This window comes from Telmatherina bonti, assembly GCF_933228915.1.
Source record: "Telmatherina bonti genome assembly, chromosome: 7".
NCBI lineage: Eukaryota > Metazoa > Chordata > Actinopteri > Atheriniformes > Telmatherinidae > Telmatherina > Telmatherina bonti.
This window is the reverse complement of record NC_136625.1, coordinates 30,188,400-30,210,224: the sequence shown is the minus strand read 5'-3', so window position 1 is coordinate 30,210,224 and position 21,825 is coordinate 30,188,400. Positions and strand designations below refer to the sequence as shown.

The following is a 21,825-nucleotide window of genomic DNA, read 5'->3' as shown; positions in this document are numbered from 1 at the left end:
ATCAATATTTGCTTTATTTAAAAACAAAAGCTTTTCTTATTTACTATTGCAAAGGTAAAAAGACACGTCTTTTTCTTAAAAATGGAGCAAAACATCAAATCCAACAAAACACAGCACAAAACAACAAAATAGAGAGGATAATTTCACTTTTAATTTACTTTATTAATGATACAACATTTCTACTCTATGTTAATATAACATTGGAGATGTAAACATGTTTTAGCTGTACATTTGCAGACCGGAACCATTCTGTTGGTGTGGCGGGAGGCCGCTGCATCCGGAGTATTAGCCTGTTACACAGGAAGTTAAGGCAGGTTAGCTGACAAGCTGGTTGTTACACGCTAATTTGACAAATTTTTTCCCCCCCCCATTTAATACTTTTTTGTAACACTAGCACATTGTATATTCAACATGTTGATCAAAGTTAAGGTGAGAAAAGATTTTTTTTACTGAAGCTTGAAGTCCTCCGCAGGTCTCAGATCTCTGGTGTTGCTCGGTAGACCTCTAATGTACTGACAGGTCCGCCGGTTTGTTTCTGGGCCTGAACCACTGCAAAAAACTTGACATTTTCTTACTTAATGCTTAACTATTACAACCATTATATTAAAAAAAACAACTTATCAGCTATCTATTGAAAGGCTCATGTACATTTTTTGTGCAGTTATTGCCTTTTTCCTACAGTAGCTTTGGTGTTTTGAAAGCTTGATAACTTTATTTGTGAAAGTTAAATTCATGAATCACCAAAACAGTTGAGGAAACACTTCACAGAAACCCACGATACTTTCTAATCTGTAATGATGCTCATATTTACTGGTGCTTTGTATCATCTACTTACTGACCCAGCAAACACACAGCCACTAGGTTTTTAAATGAAAATGCACCACTGAAAGATGCTTGGGTATTGCAGACAGAAGAGTTTCAGCAATGCTGTTATGTTCTTTTCAGACCCTCACTGGAAAGGAAATCGAGATTGATATTGAGCCCACAGACAAGGTAACAGCTTAAAAATAATATTCTTGTGAAGAAATTTAAGAAATGCAAAATCTAGGAGCTGTTGATTATTTCCCCCCGTTTTTAAAAAAAAAAGTCCTCTGTGTATGAATCAAGGTGGAGCGAATCAAAGAAAGGGTGGAAGAAAAAGAAGGGATCCCTCCGCAGCAACAGAGACTCATCTACAGTGGAAAACAGATGTGAGCTCCTCCATTAGTTTATCTTGAGCTATAAAAAGTTAATAGTATTTTAGATGTCCCTCTATAAGCTTTCTTGTCCTTGCTTTCAGGAATGATGAGAAAACAGCTGCAGACTACAAGATCCAGGGAGGCTCGGTGCTTCATCTTGTGTTAGCGCTAAGAGGAGGGTCAACGGCTCACAGTTGCAGCATACATCTGTCCTCGTCTTGAGTTGCTCTTGTTGTGAGACTAGCAGAGTGCCAACACATAGGCGTTCATAACCACATTGCAGCAAATTCAAATTTCCTCCCACCAGGCCAATGCAATAAGAAAATACTAATCAACCCTCCAAGAAAAGGATGTTCTTTTTCCTTTGTAGATATATATTTTTTTTGTAAACCCACATTGGTTTTTTTGAGTTTCAAACAGTTAATACAGGCACCCATGCTTTGTTAGAGACAGTTTAAGAACACTGTGGTCTGTTTTTTTTTTTTTTTTTTTTTGTGAATAAATGCTGAAGTTGACTTATTGTAAGTCCTGTCCTGTTGTACAGAAAACACACAAGTAAATCAGACACCAACTCACTCCTGAGAATTTGTTTTATTAGAAAATGACATAAGACTGAATATTCAACAACAGTTCAAACAGATTATGTAAAATCTTCTGGTCTTTTCTTCACATAGTAGCAATGGTAGTGACATGAAGTCAAGTAGATTTGACTGGAATCTGTTTGTTTCACCATTGCTGATGTCTTGTATATGGAGTGTTTTTAAAAACGTGAGCATGTAATGAATGGCTTATTGAATGCATAACATCATGCTGGTTTTACCTTAAGATTTGTTTATAGCACGTCCTTTAACAACCCAAAACAGACCTAAATTTTTTCATTGTGCTTAAACACTTAATATCTCAAAAATAAACCTTCAAGGCAGGAATGTGCCCATTTTTCTTGTTGTATTATTATACATACAGTAGTCATTATAAATAAATCAATTCTTAAACATCTGTAAACAGAAGATGGGCGTTGCTTGTCTGAACAAGTGTTGCTTATATGGAAATATAGTCAGAAGTCAAATAAGTCTTCATTTACATTTAAATATTCTTGGCCTTCAAAGAAAATATATTTTAAAAAGTGGTAAAAGGCACAGGGGAATGACTCAGGACTTGTGTACACCTGGTTATTGTGAGCTCTAGCACAGATAAATAAAGGCAAACAATATGGTCGTATAAATCTCCACCTTTAAAACTGATTTCTCCATTCTTAATAAAAATTAATTGTAGTCAACTCAATAAAAGAAAAATAACAGCAGTAGTAGTGGCTAAATCATTCATATTTACCTACTTTTAACAGTGTAAATACCTTCTGTAGTAGAGGTATCACTGCAGTGGTGTGACTGAGATGTTTTAGTGGCTTACAATCACTGGAAAAAAGCCAGAAAAACTAATTACTTGTGGCATTAAAACAGTCAGTAGTAGCTTGTACACTAAAGTCCTGAATGGTACAGAGATTCTTTAAATACAACACTTGAAATAATTCTAAATTTCTCCATAGATATGACATAAAAAATAATCACTACCTAAAGTAGATAAGCCAGCTGGAAAAAAAGTCATGTTTAATTCTGAATTCATTGTTTGACTGCTGATGGTAATCTGTCCTGTTCAGAAGCTGCAAAACAGGCCCAGACTATGACAGCATGCTGTAGCTACTGAAACTTTGTTAGATAGGAACTGATAATCTTGAGATCGGCTCGACCGTTAAACAGCTACAGTATAGTTACCAAACTTGTTTAATAGGTCTGGCATATCTGCATTGTTAAAGCACAAGTGTGTGAAGATCTGATTATATTCCATCATATTTGTGGAGAATTTTGGTTTAAATACATATAAAAACCAGGTTACTGGGTAAACAAAATTAGTGTTTTCAGTGGTCATTTTAATCCTGTGCCAACAACTACAAAGTTTTTTTTGTCATACCTGCAGATTTCTTGGTGTGTGCCGTTATTAAAGTAATGCTTGTGTCCCAGAAGAGTAGAAAAAGTGACTCCTTAAAAGAGCCTGGGATTTCCTGTGACAGAACTTTGCTCCTCAGATACAAACAACAAACAGCTATCTATAGCAAACGGCCTTAAGACTCCATCAGAGAGACATCTGCCAATTCATCCACGTAGCCCTCCAGGGCGGACTCTTAGGTTTTCATCAGTGTTGGGGATTGTTTAGGCCGGGAAAGGAGTCAATCTGGACGGTATCCTGAACGGCTGATCCTTGGCTGGTATAAGAGACACGGATCCTCATCTTCAGATTAACCTGGAAGGTTAGATAAGATACATGTCCAAATTTTATCTGAGATAACAGTAAAACCCAGCCTGACATGTTTTTATAAAGAGTTTCTACCAAAAACAAAGTATTCCTCCGACACTTGAAGATAATTAATGTGAATGCCCATGGGGGCCATTTTTATTATTATTCTGCCAAACTTTGCCACGCTACTCCTCCTGCGCCATTCAGATCACTTCAATCGTTCACATCTCAAACCCTGCAGCTTCTTCGGGAGATGTGTGCTACAACTTTTGTCTTTTCAAATCTTTGTAGTTTTTGAGATATTTAGCATTTTGTAAAAAATTAATTCGGCCTTGTGATTGGATGAAAGTCTTTCAAACCCACAGTGCATTGGACGTTGCAAAAATTCAGCTCTGCGATTGGTTTTGGAGCTCTGCACCAGTTCGCAGTGTCCGGTTCATCAATTTCCGTCTCCATTGTCTTTCCTGCAAAATGTTTGTCCTACACTGCTTGTCTCACTTTAATGATTCAAATGTCAAACTGTTTTGCCCATTCAGGAGATATGTGCTATGACTTTTGGTCTTTGTAACATTTCAACTTATTCAAGTTATTCAAGTTTTTTTGTCAACTTGAATAACTTGTTGACAAAAACTGTATTAAAATCCGTTCCTGTGATTGGACAAAACAGAAAATTCAGCTCAGCGGTTGGTCCATTTTCTGCACCAGTACACAGGTACACATTGGTATGCAAGGCAAGGGTTCTTTTGTACTCCTCCTTATGCTGATCTAAATCTAATAGATTTTGTGTGCTACTTTACACATTTGAAGAGGAAGTGTAAAAAGAAATTTCCCTTCCAATGATAAAAAATTTTGATGATTCTGCCATAGTACTGCAGAGAGCTGTGCCGGTGTAGTGGTTAAAGAAATGGGCTCTTGTTCAGATGTTCGTGGGTTCAAATCCTGATACATTACCATAATAAATTATGTTGCACAGTTGTGCTGCTTCTCCAAATGGTTATGTAATGGCATATCAATCATTCATAAAAGGGCATTCACATTTGCTCTTCTGCAAGAAGAGCACTTTTCTAGTTTCTGTTGCTATTTCTATTTCCAGGCTGTGTAGAAAGTCTGAAAGGAAGAAGCCAGCTCTCTTCCTTGCTCATAAGGTGTATTTTGGCACTGTGCAGACCCACCTTATTTGGGTTGTTGAGGACCACCATCTGGGTCACTTTAGCTGCGCCTCGTGCAGGAAGAGAGTCCCCGCTGGGAGCCTTCATGTGTAACTGCACACTCTGTAGGGGATCAAATGAAGCTTTGAAGTTGAAAGCTACAACACAAACATGTTCAGTTTCATCTGGTGTACTGTCGTCAACCAACAAGAACATAACAGGAGCTGAATTTCACACAAACTGCCAACATGGGGGTAGCTGGGATTTTAAAACCTCATTAGCATAAAAGCTGGGTTACTAGCTTTTATGCAAATGATAATCATTTGGATAGAGCTTTAGACTATCCTGTTGCACACTACATGGGCACCAAAGACAGGACAGTGAAGCAGATGACTGTGTTTGTTGCTGAAGCAACACCTCATCAGTTAGATGCCTGCAAGACTCTTTGCTCACACCTTCTGTTTAACAACCTCTAACATGTGGGAAAGTGGCATCCAAGATAATGGTTTTCTGCTCCGTCTACCGTTATTAAATCTGACACCACTGCTCTAAAGGAAAAACACTTACGTCTTTGCATGCCTAGTTGTGAATTTGTCGTCATCCCAAACAAGAATAAAAAGACATCAGCAGTTTATCTGCAGCAGGTTTTTTTTTCTTTAAATAGATAGTTTGATTTTTTACTCAATAAATTTCTCCCTGTTATCAGACTGGATTCGACATAGCGCTGCATGTGTAAGATAGAAAAAGTTGATGAGTGAGTTAGGAGAATAAATGCAGACAAATGAAGGAAACATCTTTCTGAAAGCAGCTTTGAGCATTTCATTAGTGGGGATGATACGAACCTTGGGCACCGCTGCCTGCAGGGTGAAGCTGCTGATGTCTGAGTCAGTGGAGTTGGAGGCTGTGAGTATGACTGTCAAGGCTGAGTCCGACTGTCGTTCACAACTGAGTGCCAGAGTCACGCCATCTTTCTCATACACAGTGGTTGCTGGAGCTAAGGAAAGCAGTCATTTATTAAAAAAATTGTATAGGTTGAAAATATAAGATAATATGATTAACATTTATGCACATTTCTGCATCCCGTTTTTAACTTTCTCCGTTTTCAAGTCCAAAATAATCTTTTGTGTTTCTTTTTTCTCCGTCAGGTTAAGCGGTTATTTCTGAGGACTTATGAGAGGCAGACCTGGTGTTGGAGGAGTGGGCTCCAACCCACCCAGCAGATCCAGGAGGTCTCCAGCAGTCGTGGTTGTATTGATGGGCGAGGCTTTGCCACCGAATGCAGGGCTGGGCTGCAGAGGCTCCTGAGAGCCACCCAGCAAGTCCAAAAGATCACACACCTGGAAAAAACATAAAGGGAGGAAGCTTCATGGAAAGATTTTCTTGCTTCATTTAGCATGAAGCTGGTAAGACGAAGACACTGCTGAAGAGCTATTCTTGCTGTCTGTCCCCCTAAACTGCCATATGATCAGAACCTCACCTTTACATTTGAAGGGTTTAACGTTGTAGCTGATGTGACAAAGCTTAAAATATCAGTAAAATCAAAAGCAGGACAGACAGAAAAGCAGAGCGGACAATCAAAGTGCCACCCTGACCTGGTTAGCAGGCTGCTGTGGCAGCACCACCTCTCCCTGCTTCACTTTGGCTGGTTGGACCTCCTTGACGGTCTCCCCCGATGCTTCTCCGTTGGTATGACCCGGTGAGTTCTTCTCAATCACAGGCATCCTCTCCAGCACTGCTGCCCTGTGGAAACAAGGAACCTCTGACTTGTTTGGGCCAAAAAAGCACATTTGTTTTTTTCCCCCTGTTTCTGAAGATCATGTAAAATGAGCAAATTTCTTTATAGAAAACGACACATAAAAGAAAAATATGTCACTTCCTACTTGTTTACCTCATGTGATCATATTTTTTGAAGAGAGCATTATATTCAACTGCCCTCTGCTGGAGCTCCACGTCGATGCAGCTGCCGTAGATGCTGACGATGCTTCGGATCCGACTGCCAGCGGTGAAGTGGTGAAAAAAAGCAGCAGCAAAGTTTAGAAATTGTCTTACTTAAAGGATTCAGGTAAATTAATTATTAATTTTAATTTTTCTTCATGTATTTCATGTTTTATTGTGATGAACGGTGTGAATAGATGTGATATATGTATGCACAAGTTTGAATGTTTTTATGGTGTCTGTAGCACCGTCTCCTCTGGAAACAAAGTACCTAACGAATAAATAAAGTGAGTTTGATTTGATTTAATTTCATCCCTGAATGCACAGAAATCCATAAAAATGTAGAAAAAAAACCAACAAAGAGACAGACGTTTTTCTTACTCCACGTTTTCAGTGATGCGTGTGCTTAGTTTCATGGTGGCTGTGAGAGCAAAGCCTCTAGTTGCCGGGGACGACATGTGTGACTGTAAAACGGTTTCCAAGACGTCCAGGACATCGTCCTCTGTGACCTGATCAAAAGACATTTTAATACAGGTTTAGAAAGCTGTTACCGCGCTAAAAATACAATTATGGAACTTTACTGAGAGACACAGAAGAGAAAGTTGGATTTGTTTCACTCATAAACTGTAATATTAAAAATAAAAAGAAAACCGTCGCGTTGTCCCCTAATCAAAAGCAAAAGCAATTGTTGTGCTCCTCTTACCTGCACAGGTTCAGTCTCCTGACACTCTCCTCTCAGCAGCAGGTCTCCATATTCTCCTATACACCAGCACGCCACCTGGACCAGAGGTTGCTGCACATACGGGCACAGCAGTCAGTGCTGGATGTCACTCAGTGACACACAGAGAATAACATGTCAATGTTCTGTCAAACTGCTTATAAAGCAGTTTGAGATGCTGATTTTCTCCAGAATTCATAGGAAATTAATGCAGTGGAAGACGGGAAACTGCACCACTCTGCAGATGAGTAAATAGCTGCTCATCTGACTTGGGTCCAAAAATAAACCTGGTGACATCAGCCAATTTCCAGCGGAAAGCCCAGCTGTTCTCTCAGCTGTAAAACAAGCTCTGTGTGGTTCAGGACTGCTGCAGACCTTAAATCCAGAGGGAAAACAATCACCAGCTGTATGTAGAGCAACAAATAACAGATGCTTTAAATCCAGCATCTTTAATTTACTATAAATCAAGATTAAAGATGTGCTTGTGCCCATTTTTTTTAAATTCATGTTTATTCTTATTTAATTATATCATAACAATTGTAGAGGCCATTCATGAGTTTTTTGTTTTCTTTTATGAGAAATGGCTGTTATGTAAGTTAAATAATTTTTTGTATTATATTTGAGTATATTACCTTATATTACACAGATAGATTTTTATTTAAAGTCTGTTATTTAGCTTTTTGATAAGTGTGAGAACGGTGAGGGAAGACAGGCAGTGTTTTGTTTGTTTGAAATCAGTGTCAGGTGGTGCGATCATGACGTTTTTGACCACTTTCAGGAGTTTTGTTGGTTTTTGTTAACTGGAACAAATATATAATGATCCATCTTTATTCTATTTTTTTTGTTTGTTTGTTTAAAGAAAAATTAATTATTTGTAATTTTCTAAATCCTTTCCCTTTTTTATTTTATTTGGGTTTTGGAAGTGCATACAAAAATCAGACGGTCCACCCTGCCACCCCCTTTAAAGGTAACGTGGAAAAGGCTGGTGCAACAGTATTATAATTATTCTCTGTTATGAACAACAATTCTGAAGTGTTTGTTGAAAAATAAGTAGACACACACACACACACCTGAGAGATGTCAGTGATGAGAGCTCGGTAAAGCTTATGGACGGTGTAACAGTGCAGCTCTGAGGTGTTGGTGATGAGCTGAATCAAGTTGGGCACAGTTTCATCTCTCACGTCGCCCCCTGCCTGCCAGAGTGGGAATTACACATGCATTAGCCATTTCCATCAGGTGCACACCTTCCCAACACTAAAATTACATTTTCACAACATTTCATAAAATTATAAATAGTAAAGATATGTCCATATGCCAATTTCATCTTGTTGATACATTGGCTGCTAGTCATAGCATCAACATAAAACCATTACTTTTAGATAAGATACCGATTAAATCCTGCATTCCACGTAATCTGGGCAGTTTTAAATTCGACTCTGCAAGTGAACCATCTACTTATTGGCATCTATCATGAGAAACTTACATAAAACACAGTAGGACAGTTTTTTCAACATCGCCAATCAGTCTTACTTGATAGGAGATGAAAATAAAACCTTTTTCATTTGAAGAAGCTTTCTGGCTGTTTTACTTTAAAACAAAACTTTTTTATGGATGTTTTAAAAAAAAAAAAAAAAAAAAAACAGCATGAAAAAGTCAAAACATCAAAGCACCTTTCAACATTTTAAGCAAGCTTAACATGTAGAGGATTATTATGCAAATCTTTGCTAGCTAAAAACATTTCACTAGCAAATATATTCTGATGAATAACATCCTAACGCATGGACATCCCCGAGATGAACACAAATTCTTTGTAAAGAGTGCATTAGGAATATCAAAGTGCTGTAGACATGCAGACAAGTTTTACAGATTATATCTGCAAATGTAAATCTCCACAATTTCCGGTTCAGACTTCATGCAAGCAGGACTCAGAAGTGTCTACACAAGCAGAAAGTCAGGAAAATATCTCAATCTGATCATCTGAATGAAGATCTACATCCTCCAGAGCATTCACACACACATGTGCAATAGAGCCCCATTCATTGTGCACTTATTGTGGAGATTTTCCCACTTTCTAAGATCTGAACATGACAAATGATGTGTGAACACAGCAGCTAATGTTTCAGAGCATTTACTTCCACTGAGTGAATCGAGTCAGTGTGCATGTTGGTGAGAGTCACCATCTCGCTTTCCTTCTTGCTGACCTGGATTCTGCCTCTCACACACTCGCCTTTACTTTGTGTACACACAGACACACATGGTAACACCAGTCATCCTGCAGCCTTGCTTGCTGTTTTCAGCTACGGAAAAATGCAGATTTCCACACGATACTTTTTGAATGTGATTTTGGCCTCCTCTTCTGCATCCTTCTCCCTCCCGCTTTCAGCTCTGAAAACACTTCGCCAGCTTCAAATTACCACCAAATGCAGTTGTGTCAACAGCAACTGCAGAAAAAGTCTAAACCTTTTGCACTTTGACCTTTCCTGCCAATGTTGCTTCCAGTGATGACATTGCAAATACACATATATACATGTAGTATCGGTACGAGTCGTTTTCATGGGTATGGAGGGAGCCTCCTCTTAGTTCAACACCTGCTGTTTAGACAACAGTGATTTCCGCTGCACATTTTCTGCTTCATGTCCTGACTCCTGTTGAGTCTACACAGGAGCCATTGCGCAGCGTTTCCTGCCATCAGAAAGCTTTTCCAGCAAACAATCTCCTGCTGTGAGCATCTGTAAACTGTACCTGCAGGAAACTGTGGACTTATGAAAACAGTCTCCAGAAATTCTCATCTGCACACGTGTGGAAAAACAGCTAAGATGTGTGAGGGAGGACCACTGAGCTTACATGATGAAATACATAGTGTGATGCCACCCAGGGCTTTGATGCCTCAACTTTGGCACTGTAGGTGAAACACTCCTGTCTTTTTTAAAAACCTGAAGTGATGCGTGGTGGTTATAAAACAAATGCAGCTTAAAGGCTTTTTTGTCTTCGCTTTTCAGACCCGGAGGCTCCATGCTTCTTTATATAAGTTGAGGTGAGAAAACTCATTTAAAAAGCAGCAGGGTGAGTGGCTCGGTCTGTAATTACCGTGGTGAGGACATGCAGGATGGTGTCAATGTGCCAGCGCTGGGAGGGTGCATACCTGACAGAGACAGAGACACACACACAGCCAACTCAGCTGTGATCGCCAGGTACATAATGCAAACACACACACACAAGCTGAGAAGTGCATCAAGTCACTGAATGATGTGCATTAGAAACACAGAGAACTATTCATTGTCACCGTGTCAGCTGGACAGAAATATGAGTGGAGACGACCCAGGCTGGGATGTGGAGATATCTACAGTATAGTGTGTGTGAACAGAAGGTTTATTGTTCCATCCTCCACACAACAGTTGCATGTTTTTTCTTTTGTTTTAGGAAGACATCACATTAGAAAACATCACTAGGAGTCAATTTACATGCATTATTATACTGTATGTGCTTGCATGCATACGCCATATATGTGTAAAATACATATTTGTGCACGTGTGGACTTTTTAAACCCATTTTAATCATGTTTGGATGATGCCGTTTCACATATAAAAGTAATCTTTGGGCACTTTATGTTGACTGAAAGCCATCAAATGAAGCACAGACGTAGGGACTCAGTCATATGCAGCACTGCACGTACCTTTCAGCAGCGTTAAAAATGCCGCTAGCAGCATGAGCCCTGAGCTCAGGAGGGCAGGAGGAGAGAAAAATGAGCAGCTCCTTCATCATAGAGCGGATGTTGGAGGCCGACACCAGAGCCAAGGAGAGCTCCAAGGCACGCCTGGAGAGATGGGGGAAGAGAAGGAGGAGGATTAAAGGTGGTAGTGCTGTACAGGCAGCTCGTTCCTTTGCTGCTGAGCTGACACAACTGAGTTCACATCTTGTATGAATCATGTTTGATTCATCTGCACAAATTAACTTTCAAAAGTTCGTCTAAGGTTTTTTTTGGGGGAGGTGGGGGGTATAAATAAAATATACTTTTATTTAGCACCTAATTGGCCTCGGTTCCAATTACCTGAGCAAAGTTGAAAATGTGACGTCTACAGACCACAGGCCACTTACTGGCCGACGAGTAACGTCAGCGGATGAGTCAGGAGGGACTCCTTCACAAGAACTCTGCCAAACTCTCCTGTAACTCATCTGTTGCATTTCATCTTGTTGCCTTAAGTCATTTCCCTACCTCTCTTCTTTTTCTCTGTTTGGAGATATACTCAATCAATCAATCAATCAAACTTTATTTGTAGAGCACTTTCACATACCTCAAAGTAACCAAAGTGCTGTACAGGTAAAATCAAATAAATCAACATTAAAAGCACTAAAAAAAAAAATACTAACTGAATTTTTCTCAAAATGATCAAACACAATTAAAAATGACAAAACGTCATCTCAGACATAAATACCTTCCACATTTCACATCACATCCAGTAAGTTTATGGTGTGACAATAGTTGTGTTTATATTTCCACTAGGCTGCGTTCCTTTTTCACACACACACACAAGTCAGGATATACAGAAAAGGGCTCTTATCACGTCCTTGTCATCCTCTCACAGGTTCATACATTTTACAACAGCTGTAAATAAACTCCAACCCCTTTCAAGCTCCCCGTTCTTCCCTTTCAGCAAATAAGCTTATCTTCAAGAAGATATTCACAGTTGTTGGATCTATAGTCTGACACCTTTTTAATTCTTTTGCCACAGTAAAGTCATCCAAGCAGTCACCTTCTTGCTATTCAAGACATATATCCATCATGATCATGTCAGTAGTTGTGCCCTTTTTTTTTTTTTTTTAAAAAAGCCCCTAAATAAAAAACTTGGGGTCCATTGGGATTTCCTTCAAGATCATCTTTTCCATCAGTCACTTCACGTCCTCCCAGCAAGTTTTTATTTTACTGCACTGCCTAACACAGTAAAACAAATGCCCTTCTTTACTTTACGCTTTATATATACACACAGCATGTCTCCTAAATTATCAATAAATTCATGTAGTTTTACCAGAGTAACACGTTTACATCAACTACTTATACTGTAAAAATGTCAGTCAGGTGTGAACAGATGTAGAGCAGATTAACTTCCTCTCCTCTAGTACAGTGTTTTTCAACTTTTTTTCAGCCAAGGCACACATTTTTTCACTGAAAATTCACAAGGCACACCACAAGCCAAAATGTTATTTACTTATTTATTTTTTATTATAAAGCCCATCTTATTATTATCAAGTCCATCTTGTCAAAGTTGTCTTGAAGAGAAATAAGATAAACACAAGAAAGAGAAGTTTTATTATCTTTCACCTGGGCCATGGATGAACACAAAGCTGCTTTTTAGACCAATCAGGTGAAATTGGATCATTTCTCAGGGTACACCTGATGATCTATAGTGTGCCACGGCACAGTGGTTGAAAAACACTGCTCTAGTACATCTGGGTTTCGATGACCTCTCAGAGCGTTCAGCCGGTTATTTGAACTTTCAAGCGGGTTTTACTGGCTCTCTTCTTTAAACTTGGATCTGACAAAAAGGCCCAGACTGAGCAGCAGCTGAAGCACCGCCTCGATGTCCTCTATTGTTGTTGTGTTTGCTATGACGACCCCACCCACACTGAGGTGGTACTCGATTGAAACAGAAAACAACCCAACCAAGTAGAGCTGAGACGAGTAGAAAAAGAGGCTTCAGGGCCGTGCTGGAGAAACTAAGGAAAAGTAAAGAGTTACCGCTTCACAGAGGCATCCTGGTCCTTCAGGCAGTCTACGATAGTTCCTCTGTGGCGCTGCACTGCATTATGGTCGGTCCCGACAATCTTCTGAAGAGAGGTCATGGCTATATACCTGAAAAAACAACAGAGGTAGTGAGAAGAAACCAAAACAAAACATTAAGATAAATTTACTGAGCACTACACCAGAAGCAGATAGACAGTAGTGATAGAAAAAAATGTAAATTTAATTAACTGAAAAACTGTATAAACATCAGATAACAACACAATTTAAGTGAAAGTATTTCTGTAAAAAAAAACAAAAACAAAAAAAAACATTATCTCAAGTTGCTTGGATAAATAATTAATCTTTTTTTTTTTTTTTTTTTTAACTTAAAATAACAGATTGATCAAGTATTTATGTGGAGACAGGATAGATGTTATCTCATCAGGCAGGTCTGACAGGACTAAACCCGACCTGGTACTGTCAGACAGTCCCAATCAGATTCAGGGACTTTGCAGAAGGAAACCAGACAGACTTGTTTGCACAAAAAGCCCCTATAAAAACAAAAACACTTCACAACAAAACCTCTATGTGACAAGCCTCCACACTCACTGCTGAAATAAACCATGACCTGAAATTGAGAGATCAGACGGTGACCTTCTGCTGGCTCTACAGGAAATGCTTCAGGGGAACGTAATTAGTGGACTCAGTTGATAAGAGCCTGTTGGGAAGATGTTTCTCTGTCTGCCAGGCCAGCAGTGAGTTTGCCATTGGCCTTGAGATAACGTGGAAGAAAAGATAAAGGGGGAAAAAAAAAAAAGAAACAGAGGAAGTATGGCATCGGGAGAAAAGAGCAGCACTGACCGAATGTTCCTGTCATTATTCAGGAGAAATCTTCCCAGGATGTTTACAGCCAGAACCTGCAGAACAAGTCAAATTTATTAACAAACTGACCTACATTAACCCTAAAGTATCAATCTGGTAAGAAGTGTCACTGTTCTCACTCTGAGGCCGCTCTCTGACTTGATGTCTAACACAGTGAGAACAGTCTCATACAGCACGGCGTTGCCCACAGTCTTGGTGCTATCCGTATTGGTCGCCACCTGCAAAGCAAATAACACGCCAGTTTAAATACATCAATCACACAGCAACGGCCAGGAAAAGACCTGGGCCATATATTTTTAGAGCATCTGTCACCTGAGCCAGCAAGTCATTCATGGCGTCACTCGCCAGTTCATTGTTGTGACCTAGGATCCTCAGCAGCCTCAAAATGCGCACCTGAGGATGGAGGCAAGACGGAGGGAACAGATGGACGACGAGTTATTTTTATACACTGAACCAGCAGCAACAGCAGGAAGGAGGACGGACAAGATGATAAACCCGAGGAAATAGAGAGAAGGAAAATAGAAACAAGTAATTGCCAGAGACATAAAAGAACACAAACGGCCTTTCTTCACATTAAAAATACAAAATACAAAAGCCTCAGCGGGGATTATTAGTCAAGTTGAAGCTACTTTGACGTGCAAAACATTTCCCTTCTGGTGTCTGTTCTTATTATTTGTTAGAAACCTTTTTAAGTGTCGGTAATTCAGAGGTCAGGATGGGTTGACGGAGTAGAAAATGATGAAATATAGAGATTTACATATCAAATAAAAGTATTTAAAAAAGATAAAGAAAATGAGAAATAAATTTTCATCAAGAGTGTGGTTTTAGTTTCTAACAATAAGCATCTGAAGCGCTTAGTCCAGGTCAGGGTTGCAGGAAGCTGGAGCCTGTCCTAGCAACCACTGGGTGAGAGGCAGGGTACATCCTGGACAGGTCGCCAGTCCATTACAGGGCCAACACATAAGGACAAACAACCATTCATGCACACACTCACACTGAGAGACAATTTAGAGCAGGGGTGTTCAGCTCCGGTCGTCAGGGGCAACGATCCAGCAAGTTTTCCTTGTATGCCTGCTTAAAAACGCACGACTCCAATGAATCAGTCATTGTGCAGAACTTCATTGGCTGTTGGATCCATTTAATGGAAGCCAGGTGTGTTGAAGCAGGAATACAATGACCCTGATTTCGAGCAACCAGTTAACATGGATGTCTTTAGACACCGGGAGGAAACCAGAGAATCCAGAGAGAACCCACACACACTCAGGGAGAACACACAAACTCCACCGTTTGAACCTCCCCCGGTTGAAACTCAAACCACTACGCCACCGTGCAGCCCCGGACAATAATCAGTTACATTTATTTATGTCTTATTTTCCATGTTTCTGCCTCCCAATGAGTTTCTTTATTGAAAGCAGATCCAGCAAGAAGGTTGTTGGTTCGATTCTCGGCTGGTTTGGTCAGAGGCCTTTCTGTGTGGAGTTTGCATGTTCTTCCCTTGGATGCGTGGGTTCTCTACAGGTCCTCCAGCTTCATCCCACCGTCCAAAGACATGCATGTTAGGTTAACTGGTTACTCTAAATTGCCCATAGGAGTGAGCGCGAATGGTTGTTTCTCTGTGTGGCCCTGCGATGGACTGGCGAGCTGTCCAGGGTGTACCCTGCCTTTCGCCCGAAGACTGCTGGGATAGGCTCCAGCTTCCCCGCGACCCTTCATCGGATTAAGCGGTTAGGATAATAGATGAATAAAACTTTTAACTGGTGTTAAAAACTTTCCCAGCTATTTAAAAAACATGACAGAAAGAAAAGCATTTTGGTGAGGGAAATAACTGCAAGTGAAAAAGGAATCATTTTCCTAACTTTAACCTTGAATCTTCCACTAATCAGCAACATCAATTAAATTATTAACAGAAAAAGTCAGCAAAATCACCTATCTTGCAACAGTGGAGCTGTCTGGTTCGAACCGGTCTGTTCAGCTTGTATGTGATCCTTTTGGGTTCAATACCACAGAACTTTAACATCGATGATCACAGTTATGCAGACGATACACAACTTTATGTGTCTTTGTCACCAGCAGACCAATTGATTTACCGTGTCAGTGTTTGTAGCAAATAAACACCTGGGTTAGAGTTAATTTTCTAAGTCTGAGATTACTCTGTTTGGTAGCAAAGAGAAGAGGGTCAGTATTGGTAAACACCTGGAGACTCAAGCTCTTAAAATTAAAGATCAAATCTAGGACACTGGAGAGTGTCTGTTAAATCTTGGACAAGTTGTTCTTGAACCTTGAATTTCCCTTCGGGGATGAATAAAGTTGATCTAATCTAATCTAATGGATCAAACTTTCGGCAGCCACATCAAAGCTTCACTAAGAAGCTTTTTACTATCAGAAACATCAACAAGATTAAAAGTTTAGTCTCCCAGAAAGACCAGAGGAAAGTAGTCCATGTGTTCATCTCCAGTAGACTGGATTACTGGACTGGTCTTTTAACAGAACTTCCTAAAAAAAACATTAAACATCGGCAGCTCATCCAGATGCTGTTGCTTGAGGTTTAACTAGAACTACGAGATCTGAACACATCACACCAGTTTTAACATCTTTACACTGGTTTCCAGTAAGTCACAGGATAAATTTTAAAACCCTACTGATTGTTCACAATCCCAGTACGGTTGAGGCCCAGAATCCATCTGTGGTTTATTCAGAAAATATAAACCAAGCAGAGCTCTTAGATCCAAAGACTCAGGTCAACTAGTCCAGACAAGAGTCCAGACCAGAGTCCAGACAAGAGTCTAGACCAGAGTCCAGACAAGAGTCCAGACCAGAATCCAGACAAGAGTCTAGACTAAACACGGAGAAGCAGCATTTAGCTGTTAGACACTGAAAAACATTTTCCTCTCATGTGCCTATGTGTGAAATCTGCACACTAACTTTTAACTGATCTTGATTTTATTCATTTCAATTGATGATTTTATTACAATTTTTGCTGTTATCTTTTATGCTGCTTTAAGCCCCTTGTAAAGCTTTTAATGCTTTCTGTAAAGCACTTTGAGTTGTCTTGTACATGAATGGAACAGGAACGGCTTTGGAAGAAACATAATAAGAATTTGAGGTATTTACCTCAAATCTAACGGCATTTAAGGAAGACCATCCAAATTCATGTGGACCCACCTCACAGCACACAAAACATCCAACGCCAACGTCGTGGTACCACAAACTTTTAAGTGACATGAGGGGAACCTTCAGAATATTAAGTGGGCAGCCATGAAGTTATAGCTGATCAGTGTAGAATTTAACGAGAAAATCAATTTCTTTTGATAAAATGTCAGGACGAGTCTACATAAAGTGATAAATTGTGGGAAAAATCAACACTAAAAGGGGCATTTCAGATGTTTTCTATTGACTTGTTTGAAACCAAACAACCCCAAATCTTAATAATGAAGGATTCATGAAATGCAGTCAGAATGATAACTTCTTTAATTAAAATTAAATGAATAATATATAAAACTTGACTTGGAAACCCCAAAGAATACAACAATTACAATGAAAAAGTGAGCAACACAGTTCATTTGGTTTTGAAATTTCAATTCAGAAAAGCAGACTCATTCATTCCTTACTGAAACAAAATCTGTTTGTCAAAGATTTTGGATTTTTCAGGACAAACCAGGCAAACAAGATGAGCGAAATCCAGTGTTATGCTAATGAAATTAGCAGTGAATGGCACCAGGATGATTAAGTATGTATAATAAATTAGAAGTGAGTGAAATCAAAGCTGACCTGTAGGAAGGGATCGCTGACTCCAGCTACATCGTGATCAGGTGAATAACCAGAAATGACAAGGCCTTTCATGATCTGAACTAGATCCGGCACCGTCTGCGAAAACACACAACACAAACAGCTTACAGTCAACACACACGCTATCAGCATGAGGAATATGTGCAGCCATCATACCTTTCTGAACTGCTCCAGTGTTTCTGGGTTCCTCTCACACAGCTCAGTGATCAGCACCACGGCGCCGTGTAACACACCTGAAGATTAGAAGAAAAAACTAATAAACAAAGATGAAGCTAGACTGGAAACAATATTTGTGAGGCATGATTGTCAGATGTGATAAGATCTACTAACCGTGATTCTTCTCACTCAGGAGGGAACGAGCAGCCGGAGCAAAGAGCTCTCCTAAATCCTGCACTTTTCTCACGATGTGAACAGCACATAAAGCAGCCTAAAGGTTCAACAGAGCAATGCAGCTTACAAATAGGCTGTCGAGCAGCTAATATGTGATATCATCTCGTACAGAATGCTGGGATTTACCTAAATCCCACATGAATCATAAATGGTTATACCCGATCTCATGTAATCACATGACATTAGTGCATCAATGAGGCTATTTAAGGGTTGCATATAATAACAATGAATGCAAATCTCATTTTAAAAGTATCATATTATAGCCATAAAAAAGTACCACATGTTTCCAGAGAGTGACTTTTAAATTGCAGCTTGAAATACCAAACACACACGTTCAATCACGACTTATAGCCCCTGGATTCACGTAACGTTCCTGCGATCACTGAAATCAGAGAGAAATACTTCCTGTAGAGCAGGCTTTTCCAACTCTCCAGGCTTTAGCTGTTTCCCCGCCTGCACGAACAGAAAGGCCCGTGCAGAACCTGACAACAAGCTGTTGAGGAGCTCCGCTTCAATTGAGTTGGTTGTGTTGAAGCAGGGAAACAACTAAAAGCTGCAGGGCTGTGGTTCTGAAGGACCGGGTTCCTGCCTTTCCTGCTTGTACTTTAGCTACTTCCAGAAAAAAACAAAAATAATACAGAAAACTAAACAAACACAATAAATGATAAACACTAAATAAATGTCATGTCTTGCTGGATTAACACATTCTGACATTTTCACAGCATTGAAAATGACACCTTTAATTTTCTTCTTCTCTATAGGAACATGAAAAATACATAGAAAATCCTATTTTACTTGTAATAATATAAATATCATAAGGTGTGCGGCTTGTCACAATACTAAAATGTAAAACTCGATTCCGATACGAAGGATGTTTAACGATACTCCATACTATTTTTTTAAACTAGAGAGCGGTACGGTTTGGTTAGCTTCAGACTGACTCTCACTGGATGATGTTTGGATTTGTGTCAACGCCCAAACCAGGTGAAGCATCACTTCACCAAATAGCAATCTTACTCTTCAGTATTTCTACTGGCGCAAGCTGCTTTTAGCTGTGTTTAAGTGTAAACAATGTAAAAAAACCAGATAGCTCCTGTCGTGACAGGGGTTGCCCCCTTGCAGTGCCCGTTCAAAATGATTGGAGGCGGCTGTTCTAAAAGCGGCATATAGGAATCGATACCCGTGTTTGTTAGTTATTATCTAACTAGATAGTACATTTTAGTATCAATTAGTAGCTGAGTATCATTTTATTGACAACCCTATAAGGTGCTACAGAATAATGAAATATATACATGTTCCTGTGAAGGCTCTCACCTTTTTCTTAATGTAGGAGTTGGAAGCTCGCAGCAGCCTGTCAATCTCTGGCGCCAGATCCCGGCACATCTCAGCCGAGCCCATACAGGCTAATGTGCACAGAGCCAGAGACTGCACGTACTGGTTACTGTGAGAGAGGTCACTAAACAACACACAGATGGAGAATAGGTACAGTGTGTTAGGGTATGAAAATACCATCCTGTTGTCATTTATTCATGGATATCAGATGGTGACATTTTGCATCAGTGTTGCTGTATATTGACTTTTTCTTCTTACAGTATTCTTACAGTTATGATAGTAAACGTAACTAATATAAACTGTATTTTAATCTTTTTTTTTTTTTTTTTTTTTTTTTTTACATTGTGCATGACTATATTCTATCAATGTGTGTGCTGATAGCTGTCCTTACTTCTTGATGGAGTTAGTAATGAGCAGGCTGGCATCCTGCTTCTCATCCAGGAGCATCATGGCTCCCAGGTATCCCACGCGCTTCTCGCTGTACCGAGGGCTGGCTATCATACGGACACACTCCATCTAGCAAAGACAGAAACAACTTTGTAGAAATGTGGAGTTACTGGAAATTGTAACACTTGTCCTGCCTGAAGGTTGAAAAGCCCTCAACTGGAGGCGAGTCGACTCCAGAGCAGCGTTCTTCGAGCTGAGAGGGACTCAGTGGCCTACTTACTGCTGACAACTGAGGTTGCTTCAGGGTGTTAAAACACAATCCACTCTCTTCAGATACCAGAGGAATATACAAGCAGTTTCTCACCCACATTCTCCGACAAACCCCAAGCAAACTCATGACAGGAATTAGCCAAATCCCCTCACCTGACCAAAGTGAGCTGGATAGCCCAACATGTGCACGTAGAGCAGCTTGGCCAGGTTGTGTGATCTGCCACCGTTGTCGGTCTGTCTGAACTGTGCCCGGATGGCCGCACACTCCCTCTGGATGACACCCCGCTCCTCACACTGAGTCCTGGCTGACCTGATGGCCCGAATCATTTCCTGCAAGGGAACTGATGGAGACATGGCTCTGTGTGTGTGTGTGTGTGTGTGTGTGTGTGTGTGTGAGAGAGAGAGAGACAGGAAAAGGAAGAGAAAGTGACAAAGAGAAAGGGATTGGGCAGAGGGATTGTAAGTGTTTGACAGATTAATATAAACCCATATTACATTACTACAGAACATGTTAGTATTTCACTTCCTGTACAGGTGTGTGTATGCTAGTAATAGCTTCTACTTGGCTAAAAAAAAAAAAAAAAAAGAAACACATTTAAAAGACTTTAAATGGAAAAAAATGAAGGTAAGGAGACACACTTTAAAACTATTTATAACAACTTTACTGTTTCAGTTTTAATAAACAGATGGTTGTTCCTGCTGGCAGCTCGAGTTGTTTTGTGAGGTAATTGATGTTGTTTACCTATATTTCGTATGACTTTGACCCAATAAATACAATGAAATAAAAGGTGTAACTAGGAAGTAGCCGTGACAAACCCAGCAGCCGGTGATGCAGGTCAGTGAAAGGAGCCGGAGCCTAGCAAGCTGACAGAACCGAGCTGACCTTGTGGATGCTGTATGAGGCTAGGCAGCTAAAGAGCGAGCTAACTATAACATTACGCATCGGATGGTTGTTTACGCTGCAAAATGACACGTACCTCGACTGTATAGCCGGTCAGTTTACAAGATAAACCCGTTCAACCGACCCCCTCCAACACACGGCCGCAGACAGTTGACTGGAAACCCAAATACTGTATATTATCCATGAAGCTACTGTCAATGCGGCTAAACTAACGACGTAACTTCCGGTCCGTTTTCTTCAAAATAAAGTACACCGATTTAAAAAAAAAAAAAAAGTACTGGATTCAGATTGTGAATTTGTGTTTGGGTGCAACACGGTGGCATAGTGGTTAGCACTGTGGTCTCACAGCAAGAAGGTCGCTGGTTTAATCTTTGGCAGGGTTTGGTCAGTGGCCTTTCTGTGTGGCGTTTGCTTGTTCTTCCCGTGTATGCGTGGGGTCTCTCTGGGTACTCCGGCTTCCTCCCACCGTCCAAAGACATGCATGTTAGGTTAATTGGTTACTCTAAAGTAACTGGTTACTCTAGGAATAAGTGTGAGTGGTTGTTTGTCTCTGTGTAGCCCTGTGATGGACTGGCGAGCGGTCCAGGGTGTACCCTGCCTTTCGCCCAAAGACTGCTGGGATAGGCTCCAGCTTCCCCGCGACTCTTCATTGGATTAAGCAGCTTGGATAATGAATGAATGAATGAATTTGTGTTTGGTAAATGCTCAACCTACTATAACAATTTTTCTGGTTCATTTTTTTTAGTGGTGCCACATTTGTAAGTGCCATGAACACCAGAGTTGATTATATGGGTTGAAACATTGAAAAACTTGCCAAATGTTCTGACAATCTGTATGTCAGAACAACAAGCTCATTCTGTATTTTGGCTGTTGTTTGTATTTATTGGGTT

The 21,825-nt window shown here is 40.1% G+C and overlaps 2 protein-coding genes across 2 annotated transcripts; one reads left to right on the top strand and one right to left on the bottom strand.

The window, feature by feature from the left end:
* Positions 1 to 298: 298 nt before the first annotated feature.
* nedd8l (NEDD8 ubiquitin like modifier, like) lies at positions 299 to 1,698 on the top strand. The gene is made up of 4 exons (XM_079243993.1): positions 299 to 429; positions 946 to 993; positions 1,108 to 1,190; positions 1,280 to 1,698. The coding sequence occupies exons 1-4, from the start codon at positions 412 to 414 to the stop codon at positions 1,398 to 1,400; spliced, it is 270 nt and encodes an 89-aa protein (XP_079100119.1). The 5' UTR covers positions 299 to 411; the 3' UTR covers positions 1,401 to 1,698.
* Positions 1,699 to 2,194: 496 nt separating this feature from the next.
* On the bottom strand, positions 2,195 to 21,107 carry ap1g2 (adaptor related protein complex 1 subunit gamma 2). The gene is made up of 22 exons (XM_079243992.1): positions 21,012 to 21,107; positions 20,188 to 20,392; positions 19,769 to 19,893; positions 19,360 to 19,501; positions 17,986 to 18,082; positions 17,812 to 17,888; positions 17,638 to 17,733; positions 14,182 to 14,262; positions 13,989 to 14,087; positions 13,849 to 13,904; positions 13,003 to 13,116; positions 10,942 to 11,082; positions 10,356 to 10,410; positions 8,339 to 8,461; positions 7,254 to 7,343; positions 6,932 to 7,059; positions 6,504 to 6,608; positions 6,208 to 6,355; positions 5,799 to 5,952; positions 5,458 to 5,609; positions 4,640 to 4,738; positions 2,195 to 3,473 (listed from the first exon to the last, which is right to left on the bottom strand). Exons 2-22 carry the CDS (start codon positions 20,386 to 20,388, stop codon positions 3,366 to 3,368), a joined length of 2,391 nt encoding a protein of 796 aa, XP_079100118.1. The 5' UTR covers positions 20,389 to 20,392; positions 21,012 to 21,107; the 3' UTR covers positions 2,195 to 3,365.
* Between the last annotated feature and the right edge of the window lie 718 nt (positions 21,108 to 21,825).